The sequence below is a fragment of the Protomyctophum parallelum genome (genome assembly GCF_964188405.1).
Source record: "Protomyctophum parallelum genome assembly, chromosome: 12".
In the NCBI taxonomy this organism is placed as follows: domain Eukaryota; kingdom Metazoa; phylum Chordata; class Actinopteri; order Myctophiformes; family Myctophidae; genus Protomyctophum; species Protomyctophum parallelum.
The window spans coordinates 39258597-39279123 of record NC_139712.1 but is presented as its reverse complement, the minus strand read 5'-3'; the positions used below and the strand labels follow the sequence as shown (position 1 = coordinate 39279123).

The 20527-nt window shown below is 46.0% G+C and overlaps 1 protein-coding gene across 11 annotated transcripts in view; it reads right to left on the bottom strand.

Annotated features, from left to right (window-relative positions):
• sulf1 (sulfatase 1) overlaps nt 1–20527 on the bottom strand; it is a gene marked incomplete at its 3' end in the record, with an annotated part of 72021 nt that overhangs the window by 15462 nt on the left and 36032 nt on the right. For all 11 annotated transcript variants that reach the window (XM_083778532.1, XM_083778530.1, XM_083778533.1 and 8 more), the window contains 7 exons: nt 10335–10628; nt 9469–9708; nt 8006–8157; nt 5018–5187; nt 1603–1753; nt 924–1099; nt 400–528 (listed from right to left, as the gene is read on the bottom strand). In XM_083778532.1, coding sequence (XP_083634658.1) covers nt 400–528; nt 924–1099; nt 1603–1753; nt 5018–5187; nt 8006–8157; nt 9469–9708; nt 10335–10509 — 1193 coding nt within the window. In that variant the 5' untranslated portion in view covers nt 10510–10628. The remainder of the gene's footprint in view (nt 1–399; nt 529–923; nt 1100–1602; nt 1754–5017; nt 5188–8005; nt 8158–9468; nt 9709–10334; nt 10629–20527) is intronic.

The window sequence follows — 20527 nt, the reverse complement described above, 5'->3', positions numbered from 1 at the left end:
GATACCGATCTAATGCTTATGGTCAGGAACATTGAAGAGTAAGTATCTCTTGCCTTACATAAATAGTTTACAGCCATTCTGGTGTGTTGTACTATATCACAGTATGCATTATATTTTAATCAATAGTGGATCACTGATGGCACATGAATAATGGCCTGACATTCCAATAACACCTTCCATGGGTAATGAGTTGCTCTGGGGGAAAATGCACGATTCAACATATTCGTTAATTAGAGCTTAATTAGAGCTTGTAAGTATCTCGGTTTTAAGTCTCAAAGCTGAAAGCAATCCGATCATTTAAAGTGCTTATAAATGGGACTGAAAAGATATGGTACACAATAAGCTCTTATTGTATAAGGTTTTGGATCATAAAATTGTATTATGCTCCCATAGACAAACCTGTTGCCAGTCTTCTCCTGTTCCAGCAGCTTAAGGATGGACTTTCCATCCATGTCTGGGGGCGTGTCCAGTCCGGCAATGTGAAGAATAGTGGGAGCCAGGTCAATGTTCAGCACCAGATGAGGGTTCCTATAAGAGTAAAGACGCGCGCGCACACACACACACACACACACACACACACACACACACACACACACACACACACACACACACACACACACACACACACACACACACCCCATATTAAACTAAACATCATCCTCTGAATAGCACATGATGTAGTGTGGGCAAAAAGCTATTTAAAACAAGTATGCTGGCTGGCAGCACCATGTGGGATTAATCAGAATCATTGACTGAGCCACTCTAATGAGTGCTGTAGGAATATCGCCAGTGTCCTGAAATAAACCTTGTAACTCCAACAAAGACTCCAAGTCTTCATATTAACGGGACACGATTGCTCTGGGGAAACAATGTCACCTGCTGTGACTACACAAATATATATTGGATGGACTGGATGGCCTTACACTGCTCCTGGTTCCACGTTGGGGCCTCTCAGGAAGAACGGCACTCGGATGTCAAAGTCATACGGCATGGATTTGCCCTTCACCAGTCCAAACTGACCGATGTGGTAGCCGTGGTCTGCCGTGTACACAATGTAAGTGTTGTCCAGCTCTCCGGTTTCCACCAGCATCTCATAGACCTGGAGAATAACAAAGAAGCATGGCTGAGAAAGCCTGAGGTACCAGTGGTGGAAATAAATAATGTACTAAAGTACTGTACTTAATGTACAATGTTGAGGTATTTTTAGTTTACACATTTGAAAACATGTAAAAATGACAACTTTTACTTTTGGTTATTTTAATATATTTCGATTCCAATACTTTTGTACATGCTGGCAATAGAAGTATTTCTACATTGTGGAACTGACGCTTTTATTTAAGCAATTAATGTGAGTATTTCTTCCATCACGGTACGAAAGAGCCTTCCAGAGGAAAAGCCGTGGCATTCAGATGAAGGACAACGTGCTATAATAAGCGCAGCTGATAGCTCACGACGTCTCGTCCAAAGATTACTGACCCGAGTGTTGTGTGAGGCTGGCATCGACAGACACATGGTGAGCCTGCCAAGGTGAAGCCAAAGGCAAAATTTCCACATGTGTGTACACGATTCTAATCAAGCTCTATTCCACCGAAAACTATTTACCTTCTGCACCGAGTCGTCCACGGACATGAGCGTCTGCAGCCGTTTCCTGTGGAGGAAGTTGGTAAACTCCATGTGTATGGGCCTCATTGGCCCCGTGTACTGCATGATCCAGTGTTTGTCCATGTTGGGGGCGTAGTTGTAGCTAGGCGTGCTGGGGAGAAACGACACAGACGGGCAGAGATATTAGAATGTGCAAATTGGCTTTATTCCAACTTTCCCCCAAGGAAAACACGCTAGAGGCATGTTTGCAGTGGTAGAATGTGTGCCGTCATGGCGCCAGTGTAGTGTTGGAACTGACGGAGCACGCTCCGTGTGCCCGCAGGAAGGGGAAAAAAAACTATCGCTCTCAAAAACATGGGAGCTATCATCATGCCACGTATTAACAGACATAAAGAACCCATTTAAACATGTCAACAGGCACCTGTCTGCCATTTTTCAGCAACAGGTGCCTGTGGGTTTCTTCTAACCTGCTGTCCGGTGTGTTTGACAAGCGTCAATAACCTGGGCCTGTTTGCCGAGGAAAATGTCCTAATGGTCGGACAGGACGGCCGGCACGCTAGCTGTTTTTCAGCGCGCCTCCCTCCGGATCATCTCTCAGCTCGCACAGAGACGAGAGTCTCCCTGCTCCGCTGCGCTCTTGGCACGGACGAGTCGTTTGAGGGTTGGCACATGCTTAAGAAAATAATAGGCCCCCAAAGTCAAGTTTGCAACAACCCCTGGACCGAAAACTCAATAAGTCATGGTCATTTGAAGTGAGGGGATAGAAAAAGCCCGGGTAAACAGCGCGTGGGAGGGAGAGAGGGTGTTGTTTGTGGAGTTGTGGCTGAGAGACGCTGTTCACCTGCTATGGGATTGGTCGTCAGGACCAGAAGGGCCACATAGACCAGAAAAGACAGCATGAGTATAATTTGCCTTTTGTGCCTGGGAAGTGCTCTGCAGTTCCCGGGTCATGAAATACAATGATGAATAGTGCATGTTCCAAATTCCACATCTCGATTAAACCCACAGAGCTTAGACCCACAGAAGTGTTCCTTAGTTTAAACAATGCCACAATGCTGGCAAATTATTCACATTGTTTTGGGGGGGCATTTAGAAACACAGCCTTAGTAAAATGCTTGAATTAAAAGGAATGGGCTCTTCAGATTCCACCCCTGTAGTGGCAGACCCCTAGACAGCATACCCAGGCTTAGGTACTTTAATGAAGACTTGCTATGGGAGCTGCACTGATCTGATTGAGTGAGCTGCCTCCTACCCTCTACTGCTCAGGCCTTCATTGTGCAATAGGGGTGAACTCTTCACCCAGCCCACCGGGCGGTCTAATAAGCCCCACAAAGGGACCCGTCTCTGGGCACTGGGCCACCAAGTTATGGAGTCCTGGGCACCAGGGAACCAGGAATGCAGGGGTCACTGGAATGAAGCCAGTCCATATAGGGGAGGTCACACCTGCCACCTGTCGCATACAGCTTGGCGTTTTGTGGAATTGACCATGGATTTCTACCCTCGAGGGCCCTGTGTTCACTTCACAATGTCCCCTGACGACTTAGGCAGATAGGCAGAGCTGTGGTTTACGGTCTCCGGCTCCGCTCAACATGGCTCGCTGCCTTTCCCAAAAGCTACATTCAGCTGGATCCAGAATCATTTAGATTGAGTGTCTTTGCAGAGACGCCTGACCAAGCAATGCTGTGGAGCGGTAGGCCTGGCAGTAGGCCTGGCAGTAGGCCTGGCAGTAGGCCTGGCAGTAGGTCTGGCAGTAGGCGTCTGAGAGGCCTGGTGGTAGAAAACCTTTAGGCGAGGAATGTTAATGACATTAACATCAAACCCTCCCCTGCTATTGCTCCCGTCAAAAGTACAGACGCCTTTTTGATTTACAAGCTGGCTCCCGTTTTACAGCCACACAGCCTCCTCCCAAATACATGCATTACAGATTAGTTCTATTATAGCTTCTACAGCCAAGAGGAAAAGTGACACAGAGCCCACAGAGCTCCAATCATAATTTTCCATTACCTGGGGGTTAGCTAGCGGATGACCTTATCTGGCACACGGTTGGCTTCTGTAGGGTGTTACCAAGCCTCCCTGGACCAACGTTAAATCAAAATGGAACAGTGCCCCAAATAGAATGGTGCTTAAAACAGAAACTGTGCTCCAGTTTTGCACCATATTTGGTTATAACCTGCCCAGTCAGCAAATATGCCTGTAAACCTGCAAGCAGCAACGCTACGCCGTGCCATCTGTCTTGCCACTCGGGTGGCACCACCTTTTATAGACCCTCGCTGCACCTACAGCTACAAGCAAGCGGGCCAGCCCTCCATTCACCCCAAGGACCCTGGCTCCACCCATCTCTGCCCAGAGGCTTGCTGCTAAAAATAAATTAATAATGTCACAAAGGGTGTTCCAGAGCACACAATGCATTCCTCACATCCCGGGAGCCGCGGGGAGAGACCACTGATTGATATGTACTGGGTCAGGAAGTCCTCTGGGAATTACACAGGAGGACGAGGGGACGGACGGACGGACAAGGAGAGGGAGGAAGACGACGGAGAAGGGGGCGAATAGATACGGACGGAGAGGGTCGAGGGGAAGAGGAAGACACTCGGAAAGATAAGCAAAGCGGAGAGAGACACGGAGAGCATATGCCCCCCCCCCCCCCCCCCCCCCCGGTGGCCTCAGGGATCCCAGGGAGACGGGGGTGGAGGTGCCGACGTAGGGATGGGCTATAAAGGCGTGTTGCCATGGAACGACCCACAGCAATCGGAACGCTGCCATGGCTTGGCGTCGAGAGAGATGTGGGAGCCTGGGAGGCCACTGTGGGCTTGGCATGGGAGCATCGCTCCATAAAAAATAAAACACACACACAAAACGACATCCGTGATGGTCTCCCTGGTGTGTTGCCCTAGCTATTCTTAGATGATAAATCATTTTTGATTTCACGCTCGCTGACTCGTCTTCCCCGGCGGCTGGTCTGCTCGTCCTCATCGCTGAGGACGAGGGGCTCGCATGCAGTAGCTGCGTTTTTAAAGCGGAGACCTGATGTGCAGCGCACCAAAATCATAAAAGTAGGCAAATTCATGGCATTTAAGTGAGAAAAATTCCCCAACAGCAACAGACAACAATAGCCGTTGCCAGACAAGATTCTGTGAAATGTCTGGTCGAACGGGTATTTCGGTGTGTATAATTTACAGGCCCACGCTTCTGCATTGTGTCATGGGGTTAAATGTAGTTCTACACTATAAAGCACATTGAGGAATGAGAGGAACAAGGCCTACTACACTGAAAATTACAAGAAATCTAAATATATGTTGTACGTGTACAGCCGTTCAACATTAAAACCCATTTATATCATGATGAAACCACATTTTCTGTGCAATTCAAAGCATACAGTAAAAACTGTATGCCCAAGTGTTTGTGTGTAACTTACATGTGTTGTGAGGCATTGGGGAAGAATTCAGAGTACTGTGGCGCCGAGTCCTCCGGGCCATGCGGGGCAGCGTGGCTGATGACCATCATCACAGGGCGGTGCGGGAACATCCTCTTGGACATGCGGAAGTAGTTGATACTGTCGTTGGTGATCAGATCTGTGAAATAGTCCTGGAAGGACAAAAAGAGCTAAATCAACACTAAATAGAACAGCTGAGCTTAAGAGATTAGTAAGGATGAGGGGCTGATAAGGATATGAAGGACCATTGAGTACACTACACAGCGCCAATCTGCCTTGTATGTGTGTGTGTGTGTGTGTGTGTGCATGGGTTTGTGCTTAAGTTACGTGTGCGTGTGTGTGCGCGTGCGCGCGCGTGTGTGTGTGTGTGTGTGTGTGCGTGTGCGCTTACACGTGTGTGTGCAATGCTGTGCATGTGTGCATGCATGTGTATGAGCAAACTGCTTCCTCATCAGTGACTGTGCAGGATTGGATGTGACACCATTTGATGGCGAGGGGGAGTCCGGTGCTTTTTCAACTAGTATGCTGTTATGACAACAATCTCTCCCTCCACTTCTCTCCATCTATGCTATCCATTCCCCTCTCTTCATGCTATTGCACCATCTCTCTCTCTCTCTCTCTCTCTCTCTCATGCACCAGCATGGGAGATGAAGGAATGTATTAATTAGAATAGCCTCAGAGTTAACCATGGGTGGGAAGAGAGTAGGAGAGCAGATGATGAGAATGGCTGCAGTGACCCTATACAGTAGATTGACCACATTCCCATGGCTGCCACATTGCTCTTATGTCGTATTCTGTAGTGCAGGTGAGAATCGCCCAACCCGTGCAGTTACAGTATGATATAAATACTTGGTAAAAAAAATGACCATGCCCGCACTATACAGCCATTTTGAAGAAACAGAAAAGACCATGTTATGAGACTACAGTCACGTTTGGGTTTAAATTTGTTTGTGTATGATCTGGGAATTACGGCTAACTCTGGAGAGCTTAGACTCGGGAAGTTTGGGATTGTCTTATGACCGACTTCCTATCAAACTGCATTGTCTTATGTCCTATCAAAGCCTGATGCCAGGAGCACTGGAGTTTTTTACTTGCATGGGGTTACACCCTCGCCTAAAATCACTGCAGCGCTTGCCAAGATTCCACCAGCTGATTAGGCGTTCTACCTGCACATTGGCACACAGCTGAGACCGGCAATGGGTAGAGCGGGTGATTTCCCTGAAATGTCAGAGTGGGTTTGGCTGATTCTAATAATAGTCTTTTTTTATGACCGTCTTTAATGGCCTGGCTGTGTGCACACACACACACACACACACACACACACACACACACACACACACACACACACACACACACACACACACACACACACACACACACACACACACACACACACAAGAATTGCCATACTGGTTTCCTGTGGACTGCCAAAGCTCCATAATCTGACTCATTGCCGCTAAGGGCTCTGGCAGGGCAAATGGAAGTGAGAGTGAAGAGAGATAATGGCTGGCCAAGTAAAACATGCGTCATTTGTAGATGATTGGTAGTACTGTAAAGTGATACTTGCGGTGAGCACGTAGCGACTCATCACTTCCAGTTGAACTTTTTTAGTCTGATTTATACTGCAAACATTTATCTAAATGTTTGTCCGTATAAACATTCATCATTCAGATTGTGGTTTTAACTTCATTATGTTATTTATCGTCGTGTCTGCTTATAGGAAGCATATGGATCTAAAAATCGTTAAGAATGCATTGTTATTATCGCTGCCATTGATGCTTTGGTTTTTTGTTTCATCTCCCTGCTGTCATGGAATGAGAGGAATGCTTTAGAAGTGGAGAGAGGCTGCTAAAGTAAACCAGTCTTACACAGTGCATTATGGCAAGGACCCTAACCTCAAATATCTCAGCCTCCTCACAGGTGGAAAACTAGATGGGGTTGAATGGGTGAGCTCACTGGGTGAGCAGCCACATCACATCACAATGACCCGGTGAGCCAACTGCACCCACTGTGACCCAATGAACTCCTCACCCTGTGGGACGGAGAAGGGGAGCCATCGTTCTAGTGGTAGGTTAATGGGTTCTGGCAAGTGAGAGCTCATAGTGGGTCCATTTGGTCTCAAACCACAACCTGCTTACTGGGCCCACGTCTCGTAAACACCTTGCCCTCAGCTTGTGGGTAACTTTACACCTCGGTCTAACTCAACAAGCAAGTCATTTGGCATGGGAGTACCAGTCCAAACATTTGTTTGCCCATCCTTCAGGCAGACCATTTAAAAACTCGACTTGACATGTGCCCAAACCATGAAACCCCCCTTATGCACATTCCTCATGCCCCCAGGACCACGCTACCTGGGAGGACATTGGCACAGAGCTGGGAAAAGAACCTGACAGCTCCTCCAAAAACATTGCGGGGAAGATGGATGCCCGATGCCATGCGAAGCCCGGCAGTGCAAACACGTAGCCATCCCATCGCTCATAACCGGACTGTGACACTGGCATGGCAAAATGAACTCTTCCTGCCATGGCAGCACGGAATCGCTCTGCTACTCTCACGATGCAGAGGAGAGCGAGAAAGAGAGACAGTGGAAAGAGAGAGACACACAGTAACAAGGTGGTAATTTCCACATGCAGCTCGGGTCCCCTATAAACATAAAGGTGTCTAAATGTTGCGGTAAGCCGCACTGTAATAAAGAGACACTTTAATGCACTGCAGAACAAGTAGACGCCACTTTGTATCAACACCTCCCCTTTCATCCTCCCCAGAGAATTCCAGTCTGGATCATAACACTCTTATAAGCCACGCGGCTGTGATTTCTATTTGTATAAGTGCAGGGGAGTGGGGGGGGGGACCCTGCAATTAGTCAGGAGAAGACCTGACATTGGGTCATAAAGGTAAAAAACAAAACAACGTGATTGAGTTAATGTCTCCCTTTGTGAGGGCTGTGGGAACACACCGGCGGGCACATACCTTGGCATAATCGGCACCGTGCTTCTCCTTGAAGCCGTTTCGACAGACGGTGTAATTATAGAAGCGAGAATTTTTGATCAGTCCGACCCACTCGCGCCACCCGGGCGGAATGTAGCTGCCATTGTACTCGTTGAGATACTTGCCGAAGAACGCTGCAGAGGAGAAGAGGGGAGATTTAAAAACAGAGCTTCGAGATAGATCAACATGGATGTGTGCTGGGTTTTGGCGCATCGTGCCGTCTATCCATACACTCACTTTGTATTGTATGGTGCTGTGTGGGTATACTTGTGTACGTGAGATGAATGTATAACACAACCATTCCCAGTACGCTGGGTTCGAAGCCGGCCAGTGCAGCAGAAGGCTAATTGTAGACTAACACATCAGCTCGAAAAACCGCAGGCCACGCTGCAACCCACAGCACCCCATTGAGCTGCCCAGTCCAGCGCTGGCCCCATCACTCATGCAGACACTGGCCGATGAGCAATGACAGGGACCTGGCACCCTGGCCATGTTTGCATTTCTCACAGCAGACAGGCGGGCAGGGCAGGCCAGGCCAGGCCAGGCAGAACAGACTCTCTAACTTCCCATAAAAATCTGCATTGACTAATAGTCCTGTTAGTGTAAGCCTCTCCGACCTACTTACTTGCGTATATAATTGGGCCGGCGGGCCATTTGAGCTTTTTTTGAGTAGCATTGACTGATGGAACCCTGGCGGAAAGAGGGGAACGTGGCGCTCAACTTGCATGGGATGATTTTTTTTTAAAGGGTCTCCCTCCCTACCCTCTCTTCCTCTTCAGTCACATATTGTATCATCCTTCTCTACTGACATTTGCATTTGTCTATCCTTATATTAGGATTATTTTCCTGTCACAACCGCATTATGACTTTGCCACTCCTTACAACTGGTTTCTTGTGATATTATCAAAAATTATCGTGTTATTATTATTATTACATTGTTGTCATTGTTATTTATTTAATTGTCATTTATTTACTCAATTATTTATAATCTATTTAATTATGTATTAACTCTTCTGGCCTGTAAGGCCATTAATTATTTACCAGTGACTTGATATCTTTACTCAAGTCATTATGTGTTTATTTCATGTGGGTGATGTTGGTTGATTGGAAGTGATCAGTGAGTGGTTTAGGTAGATGCGTAAACTAATGTCTATGCCTTTGTCTATGTTCAGTATGTTGTACTCTCTTTTGTATGTGATTGTGCCTGTACTTGTGTATTTGTGAGTATTGGATTTTCAACTGTTTAACCCATTCTGTACGGGAACCCCTTTTGGTGTATTAACTAAGCATTATGTTATACTTTAGCTATTGAAAAATAGCAGATCTACAAGCTCATAGCACGCCACCGAGTGGCGCGCTACGAGCTTGTAGGTCTGCTATTTTTGACTTTTTATTTATTTTGACGTCAGGCCTAAATGTCTTCCCACTGTGTGTCCAACACCCACCTGTCCTGTAGCCGGTGTTGTTGAGGTACACGGCGAACGAGCGCGGCTCGTGTTGGGCCTGCCAGGACGGGGACGAGCAGTTCTCGTTGTTGGTGTAGGTGTTGTGGTTGTGGACGTACTTCCCCGTCAGCATGGAGGAGCGCGACGGGCAGCACATGGGTGTGGAGACGAAGGCGTTGGTGAAACTCGTGCCTCCTTCTTCCATGATCTTGCGAGTTTTGTTCATCACCTGAAGAGAACCTGCGTTTTGGCAAGAGAGAGAGAGAGAGAGAAAAGAGAGAGTGGAGTGTGAGGTCGACGCGGGGGAAACTCGTTGAATGTTCTGCAGAATTTCTGTTTTGCGTTTCGCCACACAGCTGTGACTAATACCACAAAATTAAACCAGATAATATGCAAACACTTTACTGTCTGTGGGAGTCCACTAGGAAAGAATCTTCTAAAACAGAATCACTATTTATTTATACTCCGGCGGAAAAACACTGACTAGGTGACGTTTCCTCAAAGCATCTTCAAATAGACAGCAGTAAACATAATCACAATCCATTATGAATGAAGTAAACACAGATAAAGCTATGCTAAGGTCCAGATGGCCCTTCTGCTCCGGCTTATGGTTTCCATTTAATATTTAATGTGCAGAAGAAGCCTCTAACACATTCATAAATCTTAAAGTGAACCCCACAAAGATAATGAGAGAGAGAGAGGGAGAGAGGGAGAGAGGGAGAGAGAGAGAGAGAGAGAGAGAGAGAGAGAGAGAGAGAGAGAGAGAGAGAGAGAGAGAGAGAGAGAAAATGAAAGCAAGGCAAGAATGTAAAAATGTAACTTTTATACACCAGTTCCAGGCAGAGGGGCAGAGATGCAACTCTTACCCAGCTCGACATCTTGGTCGTCAGTTATGATGAGAATGATGTTGGGCCGTATGTTCCGGCGGTCCCTCTGGATGCGACCCCTCAGGCCCTGGGCCCTGGTGGTGGTGAAGGCCGCACTGCCCGGGGCCCAGTCCAGGGACAGGAGGACCAGCCAGGCCAGACACTGCACCAACATGATGGCCTAGGACCGGGACACGGGCGGGACACGGGCAGATGGCAAGATGGAGCAGGGAGAGGAGAACTGGATAGGGGGTTGCTCGCTCGCTCACGCCGGCGGAGTTCTTACGGCCACGTCTGAGGAGACAGAAGAAAGAATCGGGGGGTGAGTACGGGTCAGAGCCAGAGATCCAGATCAGAGTTCTGCTGTTGAGAGGTTTGCGTGAGATGGGGGCATGTAGAAAAAGGAAATAAAGAGCAAGAAAGGAAACATCAAACTATAAGTGGAAGTTTAAAAAAAGGATGCGTGTCAGTGGAGTTTCCAGATTCCCTCTGGGAATAAGTCAACGTATTTATTTCAATGACAATCATGACGTCTGCTCACAAATCACCCTCAAACTCAACTATATCAATCAGCAGAGAAAACCAAAGGGAGGTTTTCCCCCTCGAGTAAAAGAGACCCTTAAAAGTCCACCAAGAAATATGTCTCTTAACATATCCAACATGTGTTGCATGCTGACTGAATTACACTCGCCACTCAAAAAACTATCTCTCATCTTCAAATCTCCTGTCCCGGTCTGAACTAACAAGTAGACCACAGCAAGCCATGAAAACCGACTTCCACACAAACAGCAGAGCGCAACGAAGGTCTAGAAAGAAACAGTGTTGTTTTTGGCATCAAATTTCTATTTTAGTTTTAGCCTTTGTCTTTTGAATAGTTTTTATTTAGTTTTAGTCGCATTTTAGTCACCCGGAATGTTTTATTGTTAGTCTAGTTTTAGTCGACTAAATGTCATAAGATTTTAGTCGACTAAATCTACAGGTGATTTAGTCAACTAAAATGTATTTTGGCGGGCCTTGATGCCGTCGTAATGACTGTTTTTACACTTGCTGAAAATAGCCGATCTACAAGCTCACAACGCGTCGCAGCGAAATGACTTATACTGGATATCTTGTCCCACTAGTCCCTTCCTAACATTTTAGTCTAGTTTTTATTTGTTGACGAAATTGTCAGTACATTTAGTCTTAGTTTTAGTCATCATAGATAGTTTTCATTTAGTTTCCATTTAGTTTTCGTCAGTGGAAAAAGGTAGTCGACGAACATTTTTCGTCTTAGTCTTAGTCGACGAAAACAACACTGGAAAGAAACCGATCTCACCCTGGAGGATTCCACGAGTCTCATGTTGCAACTTTTCGGTGTATTATTCCTCTATGAGCACGCATTCACCCCAAGCAGGCAAGAGTCTGACTCTCTCTTCCTGCGCGAGATAACAGACACAACAAACACACACACGCACACACACCACCAAACAACCAACCACACAGTAGACACACACACCACCAAACAACCAACCACACAGTAGCGCACGTTAACTCTAACTGCCCATCACATCAACCCGAGAGCTCTTGTTCGGGACTTACTTGTGCTGAGACCACGCCATTGGCTGGCCGCGCTCAAAACCCACACGAGAGGGCCAATCGTGGTCCGCCCACCACCTGTCAGTCAAACATCACCCCCTGGTGAGTCAAGCGTGACAGAGGGCCTGTGGGGAGGATGGGACCAGAGTTGGGGGACAAGGGAGATGGGCGTCCCAGGGGAGGGAGGGTTCCGCTACATTAACCCCATGCCACTGTCGCCAATCACAGGTTTACACTGAGTCATCCTAGCCCTTCGTGGCCCCCCTCTCCTGACTTGGTCACACACACGCACGTGTGCATGCATTACACACACACACACACACACACACACACACACACACACACACACACACCCAGGACAGTGGACAACATCTCAATTTCATGGCTTGTCATAAAAAGTCTAAATAACCCAAGGCTCAACACACAGCTCACTATAGAAAGAGGAGACTATTTTTATAGTGATCCCAAGTCTTCCAAGCCATTTTTTTTTATTTAACCTAATTTAGCCAATTTACAAGATGGAATTAAAAAGCCTGACCTCTGGTAAACCAGCAACAGACTAAGTTGAAGATTGTGCAGCACTGGTTGGCTGTCCAATTTATTTGAGTTACTCTTATGTTTTTGCTACAAGAGAGAGAGACTTTAAGAGAGGTTTAAGTCAAGCACTTTGATGTTGCCCGTTTAATGCCACAGTAGTTGGCTCCAGGTGCCACATTTTGTAGTAATGTTCAGCAACCATACAGACGAAAGACAATAGATATTTTCATGGACAAAATGAGAATCGTGTGAGAATCGTGATCTCAATTCGTGTGGAAGAAACTCAAGATTCACATTTGAGCAAGAAACGTGCGGCACACTACATATGGATATCAAAACTAGCATCTACCTAAATAGGCAAGAGATGACATGAGGAAATACGGAGCAGGATGCTTGGGTGATGCTAGGGGGTATAACCCCCATATTGCACGATACATATATCAAATGTTTTCTGACACACTCTATATGCCGGGTTGAAATATGACAAGAAATGACATACTGTACGTACAATATTAAACGTTGAGGTCTATTCCAGTATATCTCAGAGCGTGGCTTGTGGGTGGATGATGAACCATGGCACTGTGATAATGACTTCAGTGCCTTATGGGCTGTGGTCTCACCCGGTGGCACCATGACGCTCTCCATTGTGAGTTAATGGCATGGAAAACGAACACCTGAGCCCGGCCGCCGCCCTTTCTGTCCATCCAAGTTGAGCACACAAGGGACGGTACCCGAGGCACTGATTTGTTGGCAAATGCATTATGCATAAGAATACATGGGACCCCATGCGGGTTGAATATGCAGAACATGCTCTTTTATCACACTATACTGCTGTCTATGCAAACTGTGCAAAAATGTCTATAAGACATTCTGGAAAAGAGCATCAGCTGAAGTAAAAAAAACAAAATCACACTTATGTGAAGTGAGGGGTGCCTGGTGATGTTGAAATGAAGCAGCATTTTGACATTTTGAAGCCTGCATATACTGCATGTGGCAGAGTCACTTTCATTCATTGCCGATTCACTGCCACTATATTACATTACAAGACATGAATGCAGTGACATTGCAGTGTGTTACTGTATGATGCCTGAAGAAGGTCAGTAGACCGAAAGCTTGCAAAAGATAAACCGATTGTGCGCAGATCTGAGTGTGCGGAGCTTCCCTTTATTTTCCCAGTGTGTTACTGTATAAAACGAAGACGTCATAAGATGTACCTTTAAATTGGCCACATGACATCTCACGTCGTCATTTAGTGCCCTAAACAAACAAGTCCATAGACTTGGCTGCCATTAGATTTTTGTTAAAAGGGCTCTAAACAACCATTAAAAGTCCATAGACCAAAAGCCAGGCAAAAGGTTTTACATTTAATTTAATGTCACTTGTAGATTATCATTCTATAATTTAAATATCATACTATAATACTACAGTTACAACACTTGGGGGGAGGTTCATAATAATTATTAAAATTAATGTAATGAATAATTACATTAATCATGGTTGCGCTATAACAGTCGACTTTACAATTCGCCTTATAACTCTTGAACCGTAGGTCGTAAAATCAAGTTTTCACTTTCACTGGATTCCTTGGGTCATCTCCCCATATAGGCCACGCCCATTTGTGTCAGGATAGATTTTGCGCCATTCATAGTCCGTATCGTTCGGCTGTAAATGGCGTCCAAAGTTAGTGGGAGGGGCCTGTTTCATACACAATGACACAAATCACGAACAGAATGTCCAATCCACCCCAAATTTCATTCACATGTCGAGGGTGGTTTAATCAACGGAGAGCCCAAAGCAACTCCATTTGAATCCATAGGGGGCGCCGCAAAAAACACAAACATATTATACAAGTTAAAATGAATGGTAATTAACAATATTTATGGGGGGGGGGGGGGGGCAATATCTCACAACGGGTAAGGACTAGTATATATAAATAGTATAATCTGTATCTATATCTGAATCAGATTTCTTTCTTCACTTAAATGAGGTTGTTTCAAACAAGCTGTTGAGGAACACACGTAAAGATGGATGGAGGTCACGGGTAATTTACTACGGCCAATGAAAGTGTTGTTCTATGTATACAGAAGGCAAAGGGCAGGGAGACCATGACCAGGGGGCTGGTCCTGGCGTATCGACATGTCCAACGTCCGTCCCAACACACGCACACACACACACACACGCGCGCACACACACACACGACAAACCCTGCAACACCTGCTCTCGGTGATGGGTCGAACAGATGGACCTGTCATGAGATGACAGGTTGAGAACACCCAAACTTATGGCACCGTTCCCAAACAAATATAAAATGAAAATTGTGCGAGAGAAAAATCATGTTTATGATACGAGACTCTACAATAAAAATAAATTCCACCTATTCTTATCTTTACCCTTTCCTCCAGTTTGATGGTTCTTGTGATAAGCATTGCTTCCAATCGAGCTTTAAGAGCTTTTTTGGAGAGTTTTTCAGACAGGCAGTGTCCGGGCCAGCCTGCCCAGTCATCCTGACAGCCCAGTGCAAACACTGGCGCTGTTTGGACAAACTCCCTCCACTGCCCCCCCCCCCCCCACTGCCCTCCCCCCCCTCCCCCTCTCCTCCCTTCCAGCACAGGGTGGCAGAGTGCACAGACCTTCACACCGGATAACACACACCCTACATACACCCATCCTACACAACCTACTGTACAAACACCGCTGAGGCGCATATGCACGTCGCACACACATATGCGCAGGCTGTGCTTCCACTGGCTCTCCCGAAAAAACATGCACTCCCGCTGCGAGCCAGTGAGCATTGCCGACTCCTCCTACATAACTCTGAACAATTCCCACTCACTGAAACCAAAAGTTCAGAATGTGTCTCTCTCTCTCTCTCTCTCGTGTTGACAAGCTGTGGAGGACCTTAAAACCCATGGAAAGCTGGTCAGCCAGGCAGGCTGTGTAATATTAGCACCCAGCACACATTCAATTTGACATGCCAATGATTCCCAGCAATAGCCTTTTCATGTGACTCGTGGAATTGAGAAAACAGACAAGGCGTTTCATTGTGCCATTTGATACAACCCTTGTGGTGCTAATGGGGTTAGCCTCAGCGATATCAATAGTGACACTGTCTTAAATGACTTGGATAGCTGGGCTAATAAAATAAGGAGTGACCCATGTGATGTGGTCCGAAGTGACGAAGGCAAAGTGATACAGCTGTGGCCTCCCTGTCCTCTGGGTCGTCTCCCATTCTAATTCAATTTGACCTGATCCTCTTCCACTTTCCTCTATGGGTCGCCCAAAGTTCGTTTTTGACCCAAACTGTCTCTGACACGTGCCTTAAAAGGAAACACCTACATTATTAACAGCTATCAAGTACGCCGTTATATACACAGCAAGACGATGTCATCCAGTGGATCTCCTAAAGCAGTTATCCCACACGTGCCCTTGTATCAGAGTGGACTGACATACAGGGCCGCTCTCTGCCTCGTGCAGGCAGCATCCCACTGGCTGGAGAGTTGGTGCAGAACGTGTCAGTCAGGAGTTCTATGGTCCGTGGCATTCTGGAGCTCACACAATTTATTGGATAACACAGTCTCTTCAACACAAAACCAGGAGCCGTATCATATCCGGTATGGATGAAATATCACAATCAGACTGTGACCACTTTAGAGTAGACATTGACAAAGGTCTACTGGTGTTTGTCTAAAACCCCTTTGTGGGGTGGGGTGGGGGGGTTGCAAAACATTCTATGTGATGAACTATGAAGATTCAGCAACAGATTTTTCCCAAATCCGCTATTAAAGGAGAGGCATTATATTATAATCTTCTTACAATTATTTCTTTCCACTTTTTTTCTTAACTGTAATGGTGGGGCTTGTACCAGCTTTTCTTTTTACACCTGTAACATGTTTTGTGATATCAAAATAAAGATTAGTTAAAACTTATAAATAATAAGTATTAAGTATTTTAACATCACACCCTCCCCATCTCTATTCTTATTAAATGATGTATCCCAGTTGCCATTAAATAACACCCGTATTCGTGTCTTCTTTGCTGGCGTAACGGCCGCAAAGAAGATGGTTGCTTCGCACTGGAAACCGCCTCATACATTGTAATTTGGCCAATGGGCTTTGAACTTTCTGGATATCATTTATCTAGAAATGTCTACAGCAAGATTGCATGGTGCAAAAGAGGAAAACATTGAGATTTGGTCTGGTATTGCATATTTGGTTAAGGGCATGGTTTAATCATTATTATTATTATTATCATTATTTATTTATTTTTTGTTTCCATTGCACAGTAGTGGCATCTTTGGTCTCGGGGGGGGGAGGGATTGTTTGTTTTTGTTTTTGTGTTTCTTGCTTTTGCTGTTATGTGTTGTTTTATATGTGTTTTGTTTTCTTTAAGTCATTTATGATGTTAACGTGTCTTATTGTGTTTTTTGTCTTAAAATAAAAAACATTTGATAACAAAAAAAGTATTATGTATTTTAATGAGTATTTTTATGAAAATAACAGATATAATTTTCCATATTTAGGGGTCATTCTCTTTAGGTGAATGCATTCATCGCATCCAGCTTGATAACAGCAGAACAGTCCTCTATACATGTGGAGAACAGACAAGAGGCCTTTATGCCCGGCCAAAGTCAGAGGACTAGGGTGCACATTGTTTCTCATGCCTCATTGTTTCGGAGGATTAGCACTAATGGCCCTTTAAATGAGCTCTTACTGTAGAGTCATCAGGCTTAAGCTGGGGGAAGAATATTGGGGACAGACAAGAGGAAAGAAAAGGGCCCGGGGGGTTCAAAGGAACCAAACAAAAAGGGCACTATGGACTTTTCAGTCTGAAACACAGCTGCCAGAGAGGTAGAAATGTGCAATTTTCAGATTAATGGCCATCAAAAACAAGCGACCTTTAGCGCACCTCAACACCCCTGTAATCTTTACAGTACTTTCATGGGTTTTCTCTCTCTAAGCCCATTCACTGGCTCCCTCGCAGCACATGACAGCGGGGCTCAAAGTCGTTTGGTGTGGCCATGCTGACAGCTGTGCCTTGCTTGTACTGCAACATCAAACATACTGCAGTCAGGAGGAGTTGCTGTTGGTGTAACCCACTCAGAACAGGGCTGGTTGGTGGTTGTGCCCTGCGGTTAGGGCCTCCAACCACACACCCTTCTGCACCATGACCGTCCTCTGACCCGCGTGGTAATGTGGCTTTGATGGTGGCTAGTTTAGCCTAACCTCAGCCACCTGGGGATACCCACACACAGGGGTTAAGAGGGGGAGAGGGGCTACGGGGGTAGAAAACGACTGGCTGATCAGAAAGAGAGAGAGAGAGGGGGAGAGAGAGAGAAACAATTAAAAGCATGGATGGTAATCTTTACGGAAAGCATTTTTCTCTGGCCACAGTGCACAACACGACAAAGACAGACTTTTGGCTTGGGTGCCGTTTGCTCAGCGCCACGTCCTTTGCGAGTATCAATCATAGTTCAAGAACAATCGAGGCTTGCTGTAAAGGGATGACACCAGAGGAATTCTTCTGTAAAACAACACTGACTGATGGCCACATGGTCAATGTGTACCCTCAAAGAAAAGTGCGGTGGAAGTAGAATTCCTCAACCTTATACTGTACATGGTTCCGCCTATGGATATTGGTTCTTGTAAGGTTTGGTATGTGAGAGGGTTTCACATTCCTAATTTAAGATGCTAGTCAAAACCCAAAACAGAATATGGTCAATGGACCTCTAAAGTAAATCAGTTTGGCCATTTCAAAGCACCTCAAATCCCCTCTCTTTTCTTTCCCCCTCGTTCTCTCTCGCTCCCACTGTTTGTTCGGTCCATCTACGGGGCAGCCAAACCACAGAGGGACAGTGGCGATGAGAGGGGTATTAAAGCCTGATGGCATAGTTCAAATTCTATTGGCTATTCTGAGACTACAGTTTACCAGACCACCAGTAACACAGCAAAGTTATTTTTGTCATGCGAGAACGAGGGAAAAAAGTGACAAAGGTAAAAGAGGGGTACATGCATGAATGTAAAATGAAAGACAAAGAAAACACTGTTGGAAGAGGTGGAAGTATGCGTGCAGTGGGGGAAACAAGGGTAGCTATCCTGATTTAGCCTCAAACCAGTGCTAAAGGTTTTCAAGGCAAGTGAAGTCCTGATTGCTCTCGTTCGATTTCTGAGGGGAAAATATGATTACGAAGCGGCCTTAGATTAATATTGAGGTTAGTCCAAATGTTTCTCTAATCCGAGGGAATGTGGCCTCTCTGCCGCCACGGGACCTGACGAGGGCCCTTACACTGAAGAGTGCCTGTGTTGAGACCTGCCGTGCCCGGCAGGCCAGGGGCACAACGCCGTGCCCGCCAAGACCCGCCTGTCAGCCTCGCCGCGCTCACTGAAGGAGAGCACTGTCCCGATACACTCACTTGCCCACGTGTACACACTGGGAACGGTCTCATACCTTGGTGTTTTCAGACTCTTAAGGTCGTTGATTTGTTTGACCAAAAAAATTGCCAAATTGCATGTAGACACTCGGACGAAATTCCAGCTAGAAATTCAAGCGCGAGTTTAGAGTGGTGGGAAGGAGAGATCAATGAGTCTTTGTTTTCGGGGATGTTTACTGAAAAAAAGCAACGCACACGCACACGCACACACACACACACACACACACACACACACACACACACACACACACACACACACACACACACACACACACACACACACACACACACACACACACACACACACACAGCTCTTCAATTTGACGGCCATATATATCTGAGCCTTAACCTTAAGCTTTTCATGTCTCAAACAGGCAACCTCAGAAATTAAAGCGTCACAGTGATCATGATCCCGTGACCTGTGGTCCTTGAGTTGGGTGGTTACCAGTGGTCAGAAGAATGCCGTGGATTCAGTGAAATGTGAACCTGGCCCGGGAGGCACGCCTTGCCCCGAGTTAAACCCCATGTCCATCTCCCTGAGCTGCCCAGGCCACGCCATCATTAATTATGGATGCATGTAAATATATAATTAAATTAATCCTGGTCCCACAGACTTCAAAGTTAAAAGTGGCTTGTGGGTTACCAGGTGGTCTGCTGGGAATCGTGAGGGGCTTCTGGGAATGCTAAGAGGGAAATAATTAAGTTTCAGAAAGGCTGTGTGTGTGTGTGTGTGTGTGTGTGTGTGTGTGTGTGTGTGTGTGTGTGTGTGTGTGTGTGTGTGTGTGTGTGTGTGTGGCCACGTGTGCATGTTACCTCTAACCACAAGCTTTCTTGATTGCACCTTTTACCAATGGGACTTCATGCTAAATCATGTGATGGCACAGTCAAAGCGGTTGATGCATTATGTATAAAGTTTCCCCGCTATCCTTCGGCTCATCGCTGCATCGTCACCTTTCAGATATCTGTATTTCTTCATTGGCGGCCGTCGACCGATTACATTATTCAAGGTGGGTTGGCGTGTCAAGTGGGAAAACAGATGTATCACATCAAAGGATGAACGAGATTGGAAACCCGCCCAGCGATGTGACATATAATTCACTGTGTGATATACCACAAAATAAAAACTGGAATCACAATCTGAGGAACAGCAGCTATGGAAAAATGGTATGAACCTACAACAGCTCAGCGTTTCTATTCTTTTCTGAGCCATGAATGGAAACAATTAGAGATAGGGGGACCTGAGGTGAATAAAATACAGGGCATTAATATTCCTGTTGCTCCACTGTTGTCAAAACCCACACTCCCATCAGAAAACACTCTATCAGGGCAAGAAAGAGAGAAGGGGGATGTGGAGAATGAGCTGCTTGCTCACGGGTGGCTTTCCCGTCTCTCTGCCACATGTCAAATATGGTGCGGATAAATTATTCTTTTAGCCACAAAAGAGAACTATGGCAAATTGCTTCAATGGGTTTCCACTGAGGTAATTGTCAAGAATAAAGAGGTTGACTTTTTTTTTTCTTGTTTCCATGAAATCAGCAGCACAGCGGCACAGAGGGCGAGCGAGTGCAACGAGTTTGGGGGATTTGCTGTATTTATTTATTTTTATTTTTTGGTTCTAGGCTCAGTGTTCTACCCACTTCAATAGTCCTGGAAT